The sequence below is a fragment of the Zingiber officinale genome, chromosome 8B (assembly GCF_018446385.1).
Source record: "Zingiber officinale cultivar Zhangliang chromosome 8B, Zo_v1.1, whole genome shotgun sequence".
Taxonomy (NCBI): Eukaryota; Viridiplantae; Streptophyta; class Magnoliopsida; order Zingiberales; family Zingiberaceae; genus Zingiber; species Zingiber officinale.
The window spans coordinates 114,059,809-114,080,649 of NC_056001.1; the positions used below are offsets into that span (position 1 = coordinate 114,059,809).

At 42.4% G+C, this 20,841-nt stretch overlaps 1 protein-coding gene and 1 long non-coding RNA gene across 2 annotated transcripts; one reads left to right on the forward strand and one right to left on the reverse strand.

The window, feature by feature from the left end:
• Positions 1–1,494: 1,494 nt before the first annotated feature.
• Positions 1,495–4,514, reverse strand: LOC122017053 (probable serine/threonine-protein kinase WNK9). The gene is made up of 7 exons (XM_042574525.1): positions 4,378–4,514; positions 4,221–4,258; positions 3,880–4,107; positions 3,566–3,786; positions 3,315–3,472; positions 2,803–3,235; positions 1,495–2,715 (listed from the first exon to the last, which is right to left on the reverse strand). The coding sequence occupies exons 1-7, from the start codon at positions 4,447–4,449 to the stop codon at positions 1,748–1,750; spliced, it is 2,118 nt and encodes a 705-aa protein (XP_042430459.1). The 5' UTR covers positions 4,450–4,514; the 3' UTR covers positions 1,495–1,747.
• Positions 3,099–4,785, forward strand: LOC122017054. The gene is made up of 2 exons (XR_006121259.1): positions 3,099–3,237; positions 3,344–4,785. It is a non-coding gene; the product is annotated as an uncharacterized LOC122017054 (long non-coding RNA).
• Positions 4,786–20,841: the final 16,056 nt, after the last annotated feature.

Sequence of the window (20,841 nt, forward strand, 5' to 3'; positions counted from 1 at the left end):
TTTGTAGGATATTTTTTAATTTTTAATAACGAGGAACTCTTCTCCGATCTCTACCTTTATAACAAGTTTGAAATCAAAAGAGTGGTTTCTCTTTGGATACCAATCAATGAGTTAAGATGTAATCTTTCAGAACAATGAAACGAGGTGCATTACTTTCGGGAATGTATGTAAGGATCACATTGATAAGGGAGTGCTTATAGATATCAAGAACAATGCAATACTATGAATGTTTGAATATGAAACTAGATTGTTCTATTTTGAGAAAGGGAGAACAATATACAAAGGAAAAGAAAGTCCAACTTACTATAAAGCTAAAACCCTTCTCTACTCGAAATCACACATTTAGTTCCCTTATTTTAGTCTCGTCCTTTGATAACTAGATGATGTTAACACATTGCACTTTCATAAATTCAATACAAGACGACGAGCATGCCAACTCTATACCTAACTAATCCAATATCATATCTAGTATAGTTCATGGTGTTATCTTGCTTGCACTTTACACAGGCAACATAGTTGGCATAACATATAATAAGGCTCAACCTAATTCTTCTTGTCCCTAGACATTAATACCTAATTTATTATCTATATTCAACCCAAGTAGAAGAACACAGAATATAGAAAAGAATGATATCTTTTTCATTCACTTGTGTGATCGTACATCACTTTAACAGCACACTAAAGAATGCAAACTCTCTCACTATCTACTTGTTTGATTTTTTTAATCCAAATTTGATGTATGCTACAATTATATATACACACACACACCCATGAGGCATTGTATACTTCGATTGAATTTATAGTAGATTAGATATGATGTGAAATTTATCATTTTATTAATTTTGGTTTGGACCAATGAATGAGCTTATAGTGGAACAAGTACAAATTCAACTTAGATAAGGCCAAGTAAAGGGAATTTAGGTATAGTTCACCAAGTACAAATTCAATTCATCTTCAAGGCTTTACAAGATTGAATAGTTTTTCAGTAGATACTCTAGGTACAACTCTGTACTACCAAAAAAAAAAAAAACCCACAAGCTTGAATGGTAGTAATGCTGCCACTTCCATGGAATAAATCTTAAAGAGTGGTGGTGAGCCAACAACATCAAATCAAAGGCACTTGTTAATGAACAGTTTAGTATCTGAATAATTGCTTGCTTTATATCAAGAAGTCTTTGAATTATAACACAAGATTCATTTGGCCTTCCTTACGTTCTCCTCTGCTATCTGCCACTCCAATTTAAGTTAATGCTTATCATCACCACATCATAAAGCCACTTTTACAAAAAAGTTGTTGTCACTTTCAATTGTGAGCCTCTTTATCTGTCACTTTCCTTCCACTTCCTCATCTTTTATTCAGCATACATCACTTTGCTTACTATGACTTTCAACATCTTGTTTCTACGAGTAGCTGTCTTTTTAGGAACTGCACAACTCAAAATGAAATCTCCACAGATGCTGGCAGAGTCTGTGTTATACTGACTCAAAAACATATATTTGAGAACTTGATAGGAGCATATTGAATTCATTCTGAATTTTGAAATGTAAACATTGATCGATGTCGAATGCTTCTCATAAGTAGCTTTTGTACTATACCTGACTAAAGATTACAATCTTCGCCAGTCCTAATAGGATAAAAGAATACACATAGAACGATACATTTCCATTCATCTCATGGTCCCTGTACAGTAAGGCAGTTGAAAATCTTGATAAGCAGTGGAACATTGTGCTGTACAATTTGCAGATGTTAAGCGATAGGTAGAGACTTTGTCCTGGTGTGCGCACTTGCAGATCCAGAGTAGAAGTTATTTGCAGTGAACATCTGCTCAGGACTGTCAGGAGAGTTCATAACACGATTTTGATCTCTGTGCGATTGCAAACTGCAATGTCTTGAATCAGAAGAAGTCATCTTAAGACTGCAGGGTTCGTCAGTATCGCTCTGAGGTATGTGGAACGAGTATCTCTTCCCCAAATGAAAGGACTTCATCTGCATTATTTCTTCTGAGGAACCTACAAAGCCGTTTTGTTTGCCTCTCACCATGTTAGTAGAGTCAGGGGATGGTCGTGGCCCTCTTTTGGATGGTCGTTGTGACTCTATCACGTAGTTTGCCTCGAACCATTTCAGGTCTTGACCGATGCCATTCAAAGAAGCATCTAGTTCATTGGGTGCAGTAAACTGGTAATCAAACTCGGGTGAATCAAGATACTGCTGCAAAGTCTTCTTGGATTCACTTCTTGAGCAATCATCCATGTGTATGACCTTTTCCCCCTTCCCTAACGAGTCTAATTGTCCACATTCTTCATCAGAGTGATTAAACCTCAATGAAAGAGAGCAATCCTCAAGTTCAACAGATTGGCTTGTGAATAGCATAGGCACTTCCTCTGTGACACAAAGCTCGGTTTCCTCAACTTGGTAGGTTACCTCTTCAAACCGGCCATGCATTTCAGCACACTCAATGTGGCAACAGTTGACAGATTTCATTGAACCACACGAAGAAACATTAGACGCACATTTGCGGCAAACTCTTGGATTTTCTTCTATGCCAGGACCTAGTTTCCATCCCGGTACCAGAGAAGCTACTTCTCCGTCGATCATGTCGGCTATTTTAGTTACATCATAATCCATTATATCTAATTCCGCAACCATCTCGGTAGCAACACTCAATGCTGTATCAGCCTCAATGTCAAAGAGAAAATATATATTTCGTACACAACCTGCACAAAGATTTGAATTTAGCTTCCATATTTTGTGTAACAAATGAAACAAGGAAACAAAAATTCCAAGATGTAAATTGTCATTACCCTCTTTATCTGAAATCCTTAATCTAAGAAATATGTTCCCGTCTTCTTTTCTCTTTCCCTTGATAGTAATATCTATGTTCGCAGGTTGATCATCTTTGCGATTGTCAAAGAGGCTCATGCCATGCTCTACCATATCGGTGATATCGTAATCCCAGCCATTTTCCAATTCTATTTGGTGTTGTACATTGTTTGAAAAATAATTACCACTCAAAGAACCATTGCTTTGAATAAGTTCAAGGGAAGGTTCCCTAAGTATCTGATGCAGAAAGCCAATGTCTTGCTCCTCATAACTCGAACCAAGATCAATTTGTAAAAAGGGATCGTCAAGAAGCTCCCTAGCAGAAAGCCTCTCGGATGCAGTCGCAAGGCATTTTTCAACGAATTCCCTGACCTCAGGATCTTTAACTCGGTATAGTGCTTCCGGCTTCATTCCCTGTAAGTAAAATGAAGGTCACACCTTCACTACTTGGTTGCGATATCAATCAACAAGTTTAAAGTTCCAAGTTTCTTACAGAGATAACTTTCTTGTAAATTTGCACAGGGTGGGTGCATTCGCTATAAGGGTACTCAAAGGTGACCATTTCCAGCACACACATCCCGAACGAATAGATGTCGACTAGTTCATTGTATTCTTCCTCATACACCTCCGGTGCCATGAACTCCGGTGTGCCTGTAAGTGATTTCAAAAACCATCCAAAAAACGGTTACATACTACTGCCACAAGGAATTTGATGGGCAAAGATCCAAAAGTCTATGATCATACCCACGCAATGGATGGCGTGTGATTTCCGAAGAATGGCAGCAAGGCCAAGATCCCCAATCTTGACCTCGCCTTGATTGCCATTGATGAAGATATTGTCACACTTGAGGTCCCTATGGATGATTGGGGGATCATGGCTATGGAGATAGAGAAGGCCACTAATAATCTGCCTACACCAATGCTTCACTGCCCTGATGTTAATCCTTCTGTGCTTTTGCCTATACCTATCCACAGATCGTAAACCGCTACCGATCGGAACACAAACAGATTGTTTTAAGGTATAAGGACAGAAGAAACAAGCAACAAGATCGACTTACTGCCTGAGGGTGCCGGAGGTGAACAACTCAGTGACAAAATTGATGTTCCTCTCAGCGGTGTCCACCCACGAGGTGTAGAACTTCATAATGTTCCTGTGCTTCAAGGTCTTGAGGAGGTGGATCTCACAGTAGAGCCTCTCCAGGTTCTCGGGGCTCTGCAGGAAATCATACAGCTTCACTTGGTTCCAAGCAACCTCAATCCCTTCGTACTCATCGAAAGCCCTATAACTGGCGGCAAGAAAATCCCCCCCCAAAAAAAAGAGGGCAAAAGATCAGAAAAAGCAAAAGCCTGCAAATCAAGCGACAAGAAACCCAGATTTAGGTTAAGAAATGCTTCGTACACTGTCTTGGAAGCGCCCTTGCCCAGGATCTCGTTGTACTGCGCAGAAACAAGCCAAAAGAAAAAAAGATGAAATCTTTACCCCCAAACTGGAATCTATCTTTAGCAGCAATCAACGAAAAGGATGAAGAAAGAAAGAAAGCAAGAAGTGTCACTACCCTTCCATATCTTCCTGTGGGATCGACCTCGACGAACTGGAGGTGATTCGGGTCTTCCGCTTCACTGCCCATCCCTGAAGAACATGAAGGATCCTGATCGCCGAGAAGGGGGAGGGGCGGCGGAGGAAGCGGAGGAATCAAGGTGGAAGATAAGTCGAAGGAATGGGCATGGGGATTTCCACCAAACAAGAAGAAGAAGAAGAGATCTTCGCAAGAAATCAAAGGCACAAGGAAGGCTGGCTGGCTAGCTGGCTAGCTGGCTCATAAGTTTTCTCAACTGGGAGAAAAGAGTCCCCATCCCATAGGACAAAAGCAGGACGAGATGAAACCACCTTTAATTTCTTTTTTTTTTATTCAATTATTTTAAATATTTTATTTAATAGATTTAATTATCCTTTTATTTCATCATTTTTTTTTCTGTTCTTCTTAAGTTATCTTATTTTATTTAATAGAATTTTAGTCGCACCCTATCTTACGAGGTCAGGTCCTCTCGTCCAGAATTTTTTAGATCAGGAGAAATCCTATTCATTCATTGGGTCGGTGGATTGGATCCTACCTATCAAACATGTGAGATTCAACTCATTCACCCAATAAATGATCAAGGAATCAAAATTGATCCAGGGATCCAGGACCAGAGAATCCCTACCTTTACCTTGCACATTCATACATAACTGAGTATAAATTTAGATATCAAGAGATTCGTTCGGATATGTCTATTTATTTTTGAAAATCGAGGTATTTAAATTTATATTCAATCACTTTGAGTGTGTAACATAATGATGTGAAGATTAAACAAATTATATATATACACATTCAATTTTACGTCCCACATTTCATACCCATCTAAATATTTTTTCGATTTAATTTTTTTTATATTTAATAATATAATTCAATCTTTAAATTTTAAAGTTAAAATTCTAAATAATAAATTTGTAGTTAAAATAAATAAATTAAAATTAAAATAATGCTTGTCGCAGGCGTTCACAGGGACTGTTCTTAGAATATATATTAAAAGATGTTCTGTTGCAACCTGTGTGGATTTGAACAGTTTGTTTTTAGTTGTGATTATATATATATATATATATATATAAAAGGAAAATAAAAAGGTTTTAAATGATACGTTTTTCCTTCAATTTTCTTATTTATAAATAGTAGTATTTAAGATATTATTTAATAAAATAAGTTTATTATATTTAATAGGGTGTTGAGCAAAATTATGACTCTTTTTTTTTCAAACTACAAAAAACGAAGAAAAATATTGGTTGAAAATTAAGGGCCACCTACTCACATGGAATCTATTCAAATAATATTTTTTTAAAAGATGAAATAATTCGACTATTGCAAAATCTTTTCACGTGAATGAAACCTTTTATGTCCAATCACTTTTGTTTAATATTTTTTAGAAAAAAAATGTTTTTTTCTATCTCCTAAATTTAATAAGTGTATTTTTTTTCCCCCTAAATGTCTATAGACTTTTCAAATTCTAATTATAGTCCCTTCTATCACGGATTAACGTAATTAATATTGATATGGATGATTACTTTAATAAACTTTGGGATTAATTTTCAACCAGTATAAAATATTTCATTCGATATCTAATCTCCCCATATAAAGGATCGATATGATAGAATAAAATATTCCTCATAATTTACATGTCTAAATATAATCAAGGGTCAGTGATATTGAATGGTACAAGTTAACATTATCAATTTTTTACTTCAATTATAATCCCCAACCGCCCTAATTTTTGATTTCATTGCTCAAATAACTCCCCATTGGCTCATCAACTCAACTTTACCATTTGTTCTCCTCCATTATTGAAGTGTCAAGATTGATCAGGTTGATTAAGTTTAAGTTGGTTCAACCTTAAATCTTGATATTTGAGTTTTGATATTTGACAATATATGGAGATTATTGGTGCAATTGTCCATATAGGATATTGACGGTCAAAGGTTGATCAAAAGAGTCAAATAGATCAAGGTTAACTAAATACTTGATTGAGAAGTCTTACTCCTAACTAGAGGTTTGGCAAGGGCAAACACAACTGGAAGGTTGGCAGAATGTGAAAATCCAAGTGAATCAGTGTTGACCGAACATTTAGTGTGGAAAGTCCTAATGAGTGAAGTCAGACAGATTGAAATTCTTGGTGAGTGAAGTCAGGTAATTGGAAAAGTCTTGGTGAATGAAGTCAGACAGTTGGAAAACCCTAATAAGTGAAGCTAGGCAAATAAAAGTCCTGGTGAGTGAAACAAAATAGTTAGAAAAGTCCTAGTGAATAAAGTCAGGTGAAAAATCCTAGTGAGTGAAGTTAGGCAGTGTGGAAATCTTGGTGAGTGAAGTTAGGTGAAAAGCCCTATTGAGTGAAGCTAGGCAGCTGAAAATCCTGGTGAGTGAAATCAGGTGGTGAAAAGTCCTAGTAAGTGAAGCTAGGCAGAGAAAAATCTTTGTGAGTGAAATCAGGTAGTGAAAAATCTAGTGAGTGAAGTTAGGTGTTACGAAGTCACAACTGCATGGCTACATCGTCAGTAATAAAATATCGATCAATTAGGGATTGAGAACACTCAAGAACTCACACTTTGAATTAGCTAAACTAACGAATTCTCGAGGAGATGTTTTTGCACAAAAGTAAGTATAGAAGCAAAGTAAACTAAAGATAAAAGTGAGGAAGTCTTGTTTAGCGAAATGTTCTAGGGGTTTCAGTTTCAACGTGATGGAATTTAATGTGCTTGGATTTACTCATTTTCTATCATCAATTCTTATATATGTAGGAAGCTTAACCGAAGTACCAACACTAATTTGGGCTAAGAGTCGGAGTGCTTTCCCTATTATCATCCAATTCTCCTAAATGAAAATAATAATCTAGGAAGTTTGGTTAAGAGGATATCCCTGTCACTAGGACCCTCAGCCATACATTTATAAATCACAAAGTCACCTATGAGCATGAGATTAAGGAAAACCCATTACGTATAGTTACGATCTCCCTTGTGGAGAAAATTGCCCCCTTATCAAGATCTACCCTCTAGATGTCTGGTTAAGAGGGTATCCTTATCACTACCCCCCCCCCCCCCCGCGGTTATACAATCTAGAAATCAATCTATACTAAGTTAACAATCCACTACATCCATCAAAGCTAACATGATCATTAAGCATAATTCCACACAATCACATTAGATTTAACAAGAACAAGCAATAAGAACATTACTTGAATAGGGTATTGGCATAGTCCAAGAGTTTACATCAAATCTTCATTACAACTACTCTCTAATCCCTAGAATGAGAGAACTACTTTATGACAAGAAGGGAATTGAATTGGAAGACAAAGATAGCAAGCCTCAACATTCAAATCGAGAGAGAAGTGAAGAAGAGACTTAGTGATTGCCAACGAGTGATCTCTGAAGCAATCCTTGCCAATGGAGGGATGGAGAGCTAGATTCCAACCTTAGATCATCGATTCAGGACCTCTGGTCACCAAATCTGAGTTTGGATCATCTTCCCCAAAGGGGAAAATTTTCCTCCCCTTTTGAAAATGGGGAAGAAGACCCCTTATATACGCAGTCACGCCCCTGCCACAGCTCATGCCAATTGGCACGGCCAAAGCCTGTTGGCCTCAAAGTCATAAGCACACGGTCGTGTGGAATCCACATAGCCCCTTTAAGGTCGGTCTCTGGTGGTGTGGCACAGCCTCAATTGAGTTGAGCTCTGGATCCCCTACATGACTGTGTGAATCCACACAACCTAAGTGGGGTTAGCTCTTGGTTGATCCGCACGGCTGTGCCTAGGGGCATGACTAACTTCTTGTTGCCTTCGAGTGAAGAAACACTTCGTGCTAAGAGGCACGATCCTACTAAGCTCTTTTCTCTACAAGTTGCTCCTTTGTACGTTTCTGCTCCGTTTCCACTCCAAAAGCGTTCCAGTCACAACAAAATATACAAGAGCAGATCTTTAAACCAAAAGAGTAATTATGCGAAAATAATGATGAAAGGAAATGCAAATGTGTAGAACATACTCGAGATAAAACCGTGAATGTGCGATAAAGTATGCATAAATACTATTAGGCAGTGAGGAAGTCCTGATGAGTGAAGGCAGACAGTAGAAATCCAGGTGGGTTGAGGTTAACCGGACATTTGGTGAGTGGAAGTCCAAGTGAGTTATGGATTACTGGACACTTGGCACGAGACAGTTAGTCCAAGTGAATCAAGGTTGATAGGACACTTAGCATGAGACGGTAAGTCCAAGTGGATTACGGTTGACCAGATACTTGACACAAGAAGAAAAGTCCAAATGGGTCAAAAAGTTGATTGGACACTCGGCGACAAAATCCCAACAAGTCAAGGCTGACTAGATGTTAGGCACGAGGAAGCCCCAGAAGATCAAAAGTTGACCGGTTGTTGGGCAAGGGAACCCTAGACTTGTGTTTGACGAAATAGGGCTAAGCGATCAATAATTGATCGATTGACCCGAAGCCCAATCGATCGATTGGGACATGCCAATCGATTAGGCGATCGATTCGGCTCAAATTTCTCACGATGATGCGAGGAAGCCGGAATCGATTCCTGAGTCTTCTACGATAGCACATAAGGATTCTAGATCGATCAGCTGATCGATCTAGCTGCCCCCAATCGATCAACCGATCGATTGGAAGATAACAGTTGCGCGGGACGTAAGGTTTGGACGGCTAGGATCACTTGGATCTGACATGACAATCGATTAAGAGCAAACTCAATCGTTTGGGAGCCCAAAAAATGCAGATATAAAGGTGACAACGAGTTCAAACGCAACAAGACTCACACGCATCTCTCCAGCCAGTTCTTGGAAGCTTTGGGAGACAAAGTGCTATTGCATTTCCCATCTTCAAGAGACATTCAAAGCAAAAAAGGCTTAAAGGATTCAAGGTTCAAAATGTAAAGTCTTTTTCGATTTGTATTTATGTTTATTTCCTTATTTCGAGTTGTATTTTCTTGTTCTGAGTTGTAGAGGTTTCTCCACCTCTAGATTATTTTAAGGAGTGTATTTCATAGCAAAGAGTGTGTTCAACGTGGATCCTTGGATTAATATTCTCATCTTGAAGTGGATACCAAGCAAATCCTACTTGTTAGCATTGGGAGCTTGCTTTGAGTTTATCTGTTGCAAAATCAACATCGACGAAGTAATCAAGTGAGCAAAACGAGCTATTCACCCCAGCTCCGGTGTGTCCCAGCACTAGCAAGGTTGAGGCAATGATAATAATATTCATACCCAAAAGGAGGGATGGTAAATACAAAGATTAAGCGAGGAATGTAAGTGATTCACTTTTAGTTTTGTTGCAAGAACTAGATTGTGACTGGGGTGTAAACGAATGAAGTCGGCTTATGAACTTTTCAAGCTAGTTCAAATAATATTTGATTCATTTTTAAAATTATCAAATTTGAACTGAACTCGAACATGTTCAATATTTTTTTGACCTGAATTTGAATCTGTAATATTTTATTTAACTGTTCACGAGCCACTCGTAAACTTTTATTTAATTTTATTATATATTTATTATTTTCTATTATGTTATTCAGTAAACATATTTTAATATATTTTAAAAAATCAACACCACTAGAATGTTCAAATCAAAGTTCTATCAATTTGAATCAAATTTGAGTTCGAAGTTCATTACGAATCAAGTTCGAGCTACAATTATTTATATTTTCAAACTTCTAATTAAATTTAAATGTCATATAAAAAATTTTGAGTTCAAATTTGAATATCAATATTTTTATACTATTTAATTCGATTCAATTCACTCGCACCCTGATCATGACTTAGATAACTCAAATGCATGGGCCAATTTAAAAAAAATTCTATGGTGATCACAACTCATGTTTCTCTATCAGCTAAAATAACTCGACAAATGTAGAATCTTAGAACCAACAAATTTATATGGTCGATAGTGTTTCACCCCCTTTGTCACTATTAATGATAGAAGGGGATATTTAAATAATAAAAAGTTGCTGTTTAAAAAATAATAATAATAAAAGTTTAGCTTAAATATAATTTTAAAAAGTCGGAAATTTTCTTTTAAAAAGAAGATAAACTAAACAAGACAAATCTAGAATAATTGAGACGGATACCAACTCAAAATATATGAAAAAATAGAAATATAAATAAAATTAATAATTATGGGAAAATAAATTAATATTGATGGTTGATGTGCATATCCATGAATGTTAGTGGCTCCGTAAACACAACACATGATGCTCTCCAACACCATTAGCTACTCCACATGCAAAGATAATGATATCAAATGCACAAAATTCCAAATGGATATATATTTTTTTTTTTAAAAAAAAACAATAGTTTGAATATAGAAAAAAATAGGATTGATTTTTAATTAGTCTTTAATTTAAATACCCTTATATAAAATAAAAATATCGATTTTTTGTCGTTTTAATTACCATTTAAATTATATACAAGTTAATATAAAATATAGGGTGATTTTCAAAATGTTGCTAATTTTTAGTATTCATTTGATTTATTATTTATTTATCTTTTCAAAATGGGCATGGCACGTTACTTGTCGGTGGTATGAGTTAGAACTAAAATATTCACCATGTCTTATACAAATGATCTGAATAACTAATATATAATGCATATTATATATTATAGAAATATAACTGTAAAAATAGTTATTAACAAGGTGAATGAATCCATTTCAACTCCTAAAAACCTCCAAAATCAAGGTTCGAATATGATATATATTTTTAAGAACACAACTTAAATATTAATATTTTTATATTATTCGACTCGATTTAATAGGTTTATGATCCGGCGGTAAGAAGGGAGGGCCCACCCTCTGAAGGGTCCCAGCCTAAGGAAGGATGGAGGGCTGGCCCAGCGAATAATGATCCGAGCGGAGCTATAGATAACTCATCCATGGGCTTGGGTTTCCGACGCCAAGGCAGGAAGATCGAAGGGCCGAGCGGAAGTCCGCTCGGCTGGGACCGAAGGGCCGATCGGGTGGTCCGTTCGGCCAGGATAGAGGCGAGGGTACAAAGGTGGTCGAGCGGCCTATGCGCTCGGCACGGGTTATGGGATGTCAGCAGAAGCATGTCTGATGATTAGGCCGTACACAAGATCACACGATGGAGGATCTTGCCGTCACATCAGGGGAAGGTTGTACAGTAGTAGTATGGCCTCATGGACGTATTCCTGACAGATCCATATCTGGGCATGGCCCTTCTGACAGACCCATACCTGGGCATGGTCGAAGGCAGGTGGTTGCTTTGACTGGTGCGCCTAGGCTTCTTCGAGAGGTCTATATAAGGCTTCCATTTCTTCATCGGAGGTACGAGGGTCTCCTACTTAAAAGCCACTTTTTTGCTATTCCTCGCCTGACTTGAGCGTTGGAGGGCCGTCGCCGGGACACCCCTCCCGGCTCGGTTTTGCTGCAGGTTCGCCGGAGCGCTCGAGGATTCAGCAGGGAGTGCCACGCGCCCAGTGTCCGTTGGCTCCTGGTTCGGACAGGATCAAATTGGCGCCGTCTGTGGGAACGCTCCTGCATCCGACTGGAAACAATGGATGAGGCTGGACGACAACACACGGTGGCGCTTTCGACGGAAGAACTCGAAGCTCTGGTCGAGATGAGGGCCGCCAAACTTGTGGAGCAAAAACAGAAAGCAGCAGCCGAGCGGCCTGAGCAACAAGCAACATCTGCGTCAGGTGGCCGAGCGGAAGCACCTCCAGCCTTACCGGGCAGGGTGAAAGGTGTGCCTATGTAAATCATCTTGTGTGCTTTTTTCGACTGAATATTTGAAATGCAGAAACGAAAAATCAAAAGAACAAATAAGGCACCGCCAACAAAAGAACGAAGGCCCCGAGCCGCTCGGCCGGAGGTAAATGGGTCGAGCCAAGCGCTCGAAAATTGAAGGCCCCGTACCATTCGGACGGAGGTATATTATCCTAGCCAAAATGCTCGACGAAGCAGACCCTGAGTCGTTCGGCCAGGAGTACGTTCTCCGAGCTAGGGAGCAAAAAGATGAAAACACATGGAGCATTCTCCGCTGAACGGTGTATGCATTTAGATTCGTAAGCAAATGACCCGTGCCGGTCGGATGGGCATAAAATTTGTTCGAGCATGGGATAAGCTATGAAGGCCAAGGTCGCTCGACCTGGTAAGGAGTTAGCCTTCAAGGCCGTCTAGCCCAGACGTTAAACCGTAGAGCCGCGCCGACCGGCTATAAAAACCGAGCGAAAAACCGACGAGCACCGTCGTTAAAGATCGAGAGCCGCGCCAACCGGCTATAAAAACCGAGCGGAAAACCGACGAGCACCGTCGTTAAAGATCGAGAGCCGCGCCGATCGGCTATAAACATCCGCGCCGACGAGCACCGTCGTTAAAGATCGAGAGCCGCGCCGACCGGCTATAAAAACCGAGCGGAAAACCGACGAGCACCGCCGCTGCAGAACAAGAGCCGCGCCGATCGGCTATAAACATCCGCACCGACGAGCACCGTCGTTAAAGATCGAGAGCCGCGCCGATCGGCTATAAACATCCGCGCCGACGAGCACCGTCGTTAAAGATCGAGAGCCGCGCCGATCGGCTATAAACATCCGCGCCGACGAGCACCGTCGTTAAAGATCGAGAGCCGCGCCGACCGGCTATAAAAACCGAGCGGAAAACCGACGAGCACCGTCGTTAAAGATCGAGAGTCGCGCCGACCGGCTATAAACATCCGCGCCGACGAGCACCGTCGTTAAAGATCGAGAGCCGCGCCGATCCGCTATAAACATCCGCGCCGACGAGCACCGTCGTTAAAGATCGAGAGCCGCGCCGATCGGCTATAAACATCCGCGCCGACGAGCACCGTCGTTAAAGATCGAGAGCCGCGCCGACCGGCTATAAACATCCGCGCCGACGAGCACCGTCGTTAAAGATCGAGAGCCGCGCCGACCGGCTATAAACATCCGCGCCGACGTTCACCGTCGTTAAAGATCGAGAGCCGCGCCGATCGGCTATAAACATCCGCGCCGACGAGCACCGTCATTAAAAATCAAGTCGGACCGGCGACTATAAATACCCCGAACAGACGAACGAACATCAGAGTAAGAAACCGCGGAAACTACAAATATCAAAACATTCAGTCGGATTGGGGATTTTGGTCCTCGATACTGGCGAACGAACTTCAGAGCAAAATACGTGCAGAGCGAATAGGCCTCCCTGCTCGGACTTTATGCAATGGGCCAAGCCGATCGGACGCGTGACGGTGAACGCTTAAGAGCATGACTGACTCTAAGCATACACGTTAAGCAAACAAAAGAATATTATGGATAATGAGCAAGAAGACAAAAGCAGATGGGCATCGTTGCATTAAAGGAAAAATTAGGCCGAACGGCACGTACAAAAATTTTGCATCCGCCGAGCGGATGAAATACAGAAAGCACTTAACTCGTCTCACTCAGGGTCTTCAAAATTAAAAAAGGCGTCCGGGATATCATCGATCATGGCCGCCAGGTCGGAGGCGGGAATATGCATTCCCTCAGGAAGGTGGCCACCCCTCTTGAAGTACGCCATGGCGACCTTGATCGCTTCGGCAAAAGTAGAGGAGACGCTGCCGCCGAATTTTACGCCGAACCTCTCCGAATGGAGGTATTCCTGGCGCGCTGCTGCTAAGCGACTCGGCTCTCCCTCTTTATATTTTTTGAGCACCGCCCGGGAGGCGATTAAGGAATCTTGGAGGGCCTTCAAGTCCATCGCAGCCTTTGTGCGTTCTGCCGAACGGTCCTCTCGCTCGGCGTTCTGCTGGGCCTCCAGATCCTTGGATCGCTGATCTAGCGCACGGACTTCGACTTTCATTTTATCTAGATCAGCAATTGCTCGCCTCTTCCGACCATTGGCGCGCTTCACGTCCCCGTCCCGCTTCTTCACCAAGTCTTCGAGTCGGGCCACCTCTGCAGCCAGATCGACAGCCTTCTTCTGTTCGGCCTCAAGAGCTTGTTTCTCCCGCTCGGCCGTGGGACCTCCCGATACTTGAAGTTTTTCCAGGAGATCCTCCAACTCGGCTAGCCGATGGCTAGTGGCGATTTGCTCAGCCCAGCGCTGTAAAGGAAATAATGAAGTCAGTAACCAAACAGTGGCATGGTACAGGAAGAAAAATGAATTTACCTGAGTGGCCTGCTGCATATTGTTGTCGCTGAGCTGCTTGGGCGTCATGAGGGCCACTTGAATCTGGGCGTCCTCAAAGAGCTTGGCGAGTGGACCCGTCAGGGTTACTTCGTGGACAGGGCTCGATGGCCGATCGGCTGATAGTAAATATTCCTCCGATGGGAATCGGAGGGTAGTCTTGATGGTCGGATGGCTGGACGGCGCTTCTTCAGTCGCGGCCGCCTGATGCAAGGACTCCCCTATGGTGGAAGTTTCGCCCAACCGACGTAAGCGGCGGCGAGTTCGGGGAGGAGAGCCGGAGGACTGTGCGGTGGGCGAAACCACAGGGGTCCCGATCTGTGATGGCGTGCGATCCGGCGAAGTTACGTCGATTGGCGCCTGTGTTTCCGCCTCTTGGGTCAGCGGACGGCTGGAGTCTCTTCGACGTTTCCGCCGAACATCCAATGGGGGATCCCCGACCTGGGGAACGCCTAGCTCGGCGGGGGCTGAGGAAACAGGATCCGCCTCAACCTCCGTTGAAGCGGATGGGGCAGCTTCTGCTTCAGGGGCGGACTGCGCTCCCCCCTCTCCTGCATCTGCCGGGCGGCTGGGGATAAGACCCCGCTCGGCGAGCTCTTTCTTGGTGGCCGCTTCAATCTCCACGGACTTTAATTTCAAATTAGCGGTAGCCTTGGAGCGCCACATGACTTCAGCTGCAGTAAAAGAAATTAAAATCAGTTAGACAAAAAAAAGAAAGTAAAGAATCCTTACTCATGCGGAAGGGTAGATTTGCCCGAACGGGAGACAATCCGAAAATATACAACACCCCCTTGAGCAGCAACTGGTCGATCTTGTATCGCTGACCGGACAACCAGTTCGCCGCATGGAGATAAGCTGGATTGCTTCTGAACTTGCCTAGCTCCGGCTGAGGCGGCACAGCGGTCTGCCATTTGGTTCGGAATGCTGGCCGCTCGGGAAGTCGGATATAGAAGAAAAACTCCTTCTAGTGTTTGTTGGAGGTCGGCATATTATCAAAAAATCTAAAGCCTATTCTACTTTGGAAGATAAAAGTGCCCAGCTCGGATTGTTTGGGGTAGAAGAAGAAGTGGAATATTTTGGGGTCCAGGGGGATACTATGCAGCTTGAAGAGGACGACCACCCCGCTCAGCAGCCTAAAGGAATTCGGCACAAGTTGGCCGAGCGGGATACGAAAATAGTTACAAACTTCCAAAATAAATCGATGGGTGCGAAACCTAAGGCCGCCCTGGAATTGGTCCAGAAAGAAACAAATGGTGCCGGTCGGCGGGTCATGGGGCCGATCGGTTGGGCCGGCTATAATTATTTCATGGTCATCTGGGATCCCGTACGTCCGAACCAGACGCCAAGCGCCCTCTTCGTCAAACCGACTCTCCATACTCATATATCATGGACCGTGAACATGGGTAGAGGGGTCAGAAGAGCTCGCCATCTCGAAGAGACAAAAGGATAGCAACGAAAGAAAGGTAAAACGGTTAGGAAAGACCTGGTAAGCGAGGAAAGAAGGCTCACTAAGAAGGGGATGGGCGGAGAAGATCGCCGGTGAGATGGTAGCTGCCGAAGAACAGGAGCTGGATCGCCGGAGGCCGCAGCAACAGAAGAGGCAGGGGGGCAAAGCACGGGCAAAGATGCGTAGGCGGAGGAGGGCTAAGGCTTTATACGGCCGAAGTCGATGAGCCTCCACCGTCCGATCCAGGTCACGGGAAACAAAGACGCCATCGGGTCGTCCATTTTAAACGGAGGCGTCCCATCGTAAGTGGCGCCGCCGTCACACAATGGTCGACACGTGGCGCTCTGTCACCAAGCGCAATTAATGCGCCCATACTGCGCATGCTTCGACTTAATGGAGAGGATTTGTGTGATTTTCAAGAAGATTTAGACAGGCAAACATTCCTGTTGAGCGACAAGACCACCATAACGAAGAGCCGAGCGGCTGAATTTGGAGAAAGGGCCGAACGGCCCCACGAATACTATAAGCAACGGAAAGGCGACGAACGCCCGCTCGGACACATAGTCCAGTCAGTCGGACTCACTGCCTCCTTCGACTAGACTTGAAGGGAAGGCAAGTGATCCGGCGGTAAGAAGGGGGGGCCCACCCTCTGAAGGGTCCCAGCCTAAGGAAGGATGGAGGGCTGGCCCAGCGAATAATGGTCCGAGCGGAGCTATAGATAACTCATCCATGGGCTTGGGTTTCCGACGCCAAGGCAGGAAGATCGAAGGGCCGAGCGGAAGTCCGCTCGGCTGGGACCGAAGGGCCGATCGGGTGGTCCGTTCGGCCAGGATAGAGGCGAGGGTACAAAGGTGGCCGAGCGGCCTATGCGCTCGGCACGGGTTATGGGATGTCAGCAGAAGCATGTCTGATGATTAGGCCGTACACAAGATCACACGATGGAGGATCTTGCCGTCACATCAGGGGAAGGTTGCTACAGTAGTAGTATGGCCTCATGGACGTCTTCCTGACAGATCCATATCTGGGCATGGCCCTTCTGACAGACCCATACCTGGGCATGGTCGAAGGCAGGTGGTTGCTTTGACTGGTGCGCCTAGGCTTCTTCGAGAGGTCTATATAAGGCCTCCATTTCTTCATCGGAGGTACGAGGGTCTCCTACTTAAAAGCCACTTTTTTGCTATTCCTCGCCTGACTTGAGCGTTGGAGGGCCGTCGCCGGGACACCCCTCCCGGCTCGGTTTTGCTGCAGGTTCGCCGGAGCGCTCGAGGATTCAGCAGGGAGTGCCACGCGCCCAATGTCCGTTGGCTCCTGGTTCGGACAGGATCAGTTTACATTTCTAATAGTGATGAAACTTCCCTATTAATATTTTTATATTATTCGACTCGATTTAATAGGTTTACATTTCTAATAGTGATGAAACTTCCCTCTCACAAATAGAAGGGAGTATCTTTACTTTTCCACCAGGAAAGCTCCTTCTATTTTTTTCTCTTTTTTTAATTATAATTTTTATTTTTAAAAATAAAAAAATTAAAGGAGTTGGTGAGAGATTGTAATTTTTTAATTATAATTTTTATAAGGAGACTTATAAAAAAGTTGTTGAAAGATTTTTTTTTTATAGCCGAGAGATGAGTAAGAATTTTTATTTTTGATGTGATATTATAGTGACTTTTACCATTGGAGATGTTCTAAGTTCCTCTTCCACGATCGTTTAGCACTACAAAATTTTCTCAATTCCCTTTCGACATCCAAAGTTCCTATCGGCCTCCCTTCCAACTTCCTCGATCCCACAAATGACAAAAAAGGCAAAGCATTTGTCTCTAACACTTTTATCCCAGGACCAACATGAAAAAGATAATTGAGAAGACAAATGGATGGATGAGTGAGTTATAACGGACGCAGAGATTTACACTCCATCAACTTTGATTCCTCAATCCCACAAAGCTACTATGTGTCGTTGCTCCCACTTTTATTTCCTATCCCTTCTTCAAACCTCCCAATGTGATTTATAATATTGTTCGAATTTTTATATAATATAGCTCTTTTTCTAAACAATATCACAATTTATAAATAAATTTACAAATGGACAAAAATAAAATAAAATATTTTTATTTTCATGAAAAACCCTCATTTAAAAATTATCAAAATAACACCTCATATTTCAAAACTAACCTTGTTCAACATTAATATAATAATTTTAGTTAAAGTTGTTCGAAGTAATTTTGGTTAGAGCTACTTCAAGGAATTTCGATTAACTATTATTCTAAATTGTAGTAATTTTGAAAAAAAAAAAATTATTCCAAGTTGTAATAATTTTAATCAAAACTATTTTAATAAAAATTACTCTATAATATTTGTTCATTCTTTTGGCACTGATGGACCAATTTTGTCTCAAACTATTACAATACTAGCTTTCCATGATAATGAAAATAGGAGGGTCTTTTTGAATTTCTGCCTTTATAAATTTTTAGAAATAATATATAAAAATATAATAATAATAATAATAATTGACGAATTGGGAACGCGGAGGTGGTGGGTCCGATCACGGCGTGGGGGCACCGACCATATCTTCAACATGGTGACCTGGATGTTTGATTGGGATTCGGATCAGGATTCGTCTGGGTGCCGCGTCATGAGATGAGATCCTCTGTCCTCAAAATGCTGTGTCCTCATGTCCCAGCGTCGATCGGACGGCTATGATATTTTCATGATGTACACTGTATTCTTGAGATGTGATTTAGTCCGTCCAATCGGCTCTGGGACATGGGGACACAGCATTTTGGGGACAGAAGATCTCATCTCGCCGCGTCATGGTCTGGACTTTACTGGACGGGACAGGCAGATTAAACAAAGGACCAGTGGGGTAGCTAGTACTACTTCCAGTACGGCAACTTTATTACTCTTTCCCGTATTTTAAAATTATTTAGCCTTCATTAAAAAAAAAAAAAATATATATATATATATATATATATTTTAAATTAATCACAGTATTACTATAATCCGTTTAATTACAGAATGATTGCTACGAGCGTAACAGTTGCTACAGTAGCATTGAGAGTACGAATTATCATAGTATTAGTAAGAATTGTTATAGTTTGGCAGTCGTAGCTACTGCAATACTATATAAAAATATTCTAGAGATAAAACACGACGGGATACCCATTTAATGATTATTACTAAATGAGTGTCTATTTAACAATCCCATATCATCCCCCGCTATAGTCCAACGATAGGATATTTAAATTATCATTCAAATATCTATGATTTAATCCTGAACTATGATAAATTTGTATAAATTTTTCTCCAAATGAGACGCGCAATCAAAGAATGTTGAGCTTCTGGACCGTCCACCCATGAACGCTTCCCGATTTATCTGGGTGACTGATGAGAAAATTTCGTAGGACCGGATCAATCACCCAGGGCTAGTTGGATTTATCATTTTTTTTTTTTTATAATCTGCACATCCAAATTTTATCCCCTCAGGACGGTCTAGTGCCTACGTATGAGGTGCTGCCAACTTAAAATCTGGGGTTCAAATCTTAACATAATCAAGGTAAATGCCTCCCTCATGCGTCAGTCACTATTCTAAGAACTAATAGCTATCTGTAATTTACCTTTTCTGTGTTAACCCTGGGATAGTCAGTTATTATTCTAAGGACTAGTAACTACCCGTGATTTACCTCCTCTGTATTGACCCTGGAACAGGTTGACGGAGGCGTTGCGGACGAACACAGTCACCTTTTTCCAATTTGATAGCCTGCACATCCGTCAGCGGATGACTCTTGTGCGCGGGGCGTCCAAAAATGATCCAGGCACTACGTCCACCCATTGCACGCCTACGTGCGCGTGCGCGTACGCGCATATATATATATATATATATATATATATATATATATATATATATATATATATATATATATATATATATCCTACGGACTATTTCCTAAGGATGGTTACGGACTACTTTCGTGAACTGCCATGTCATTTTTTTTCTTTTTTAAATACAACATTTTCTCCTTTTTTATTTTTTGTTCTTCTTCTACGTTCTCGCCGACCGCGCCTAGCTCCTCGCCCCCTGGCCACCCGCCCGACCGTCGACCGCTGCAGAGCAAGCGTCCGCATGGAGCTGTGGGCGAGGTGGCGAAGCTAGCGGAGGTTTACAATGAGAGGAAGTCTCGGCGGCGAGGGGATCCGGATGCTGCTCTTAGTTGGCCCCCGGAGGAGGAAGAATGTGGAGCTATGGGCAGCGAGCGAGGCCATGTTGGGCAGGCGCCCAGATTCCGACGCGATCACGTCCGGAATTCGAGCGCGATCGCGACGGATCACGCCCAAATTCTGGTCGCGATCGCGTTGATCGCACGACGCGATCACACGGATTCTAGTTGCAATCGCGCCTAGATTCCGACCGTTATCGCGCTGATTGAACCGGATTCCGGACGCGATCACATCTGGTAGCGATTGTGACAAATTCCGACCACAATCGCACCGGATTACGGCTGGAATCCATCGGCGGTTGAGTTGGATCGCAGCCAAAATCCATGCCGTGATCTAGCTAGATCGCGGCCGAAATCCATGCCGTGATCCCCAAGGGTTCACCTTTCTCTCCAGGCTATAGTTGGAGTGGGTCCAGGCGGCCAGAGGCCGCTGGTGAAGGGCAGGCGATTGGCAACCGACGGTCGGGTGGGTGGCAATAGGCGAGGAGGTGCAGTGAGCATTTCGACAAGAACGAAGAAAAAAACAAGAGAAAATGTTGTATTTAATTTTTTTTAAAAAAAAATGATATGAGAAGTCCACGGAGATTGTCCATAATAATCTGTAGGAAATGGTCCGTAGCATACAATTCTCTCTCTCTTTACATGTATATATAGGTGGCATC

Bases quoted from the DNA above. Each gene is read 5' to 3' on its own strand.
- LOC122017053 (XM_042574525.1), bottom strand. From the start codon at position 4,449: ATGGGCAGTGAAGCGGAAGACCCGAATCACCTCCAGTTCGTCGAGGTC. The intron at 4,259-4,377 runs GTAGTGACACTT...GTTTCTGCGCAG, and splicing joins CCACAGGAAGATATGGAAGG to TACAACGAGATCCTGGGCAA. The intron at 2,716-2,802 runs GTAATGACAATT...ATCTTTGTGCAG, and splicing joins AAGGATTTCAGATAAAGAGG to GTTGTGTACGAAATATATAT.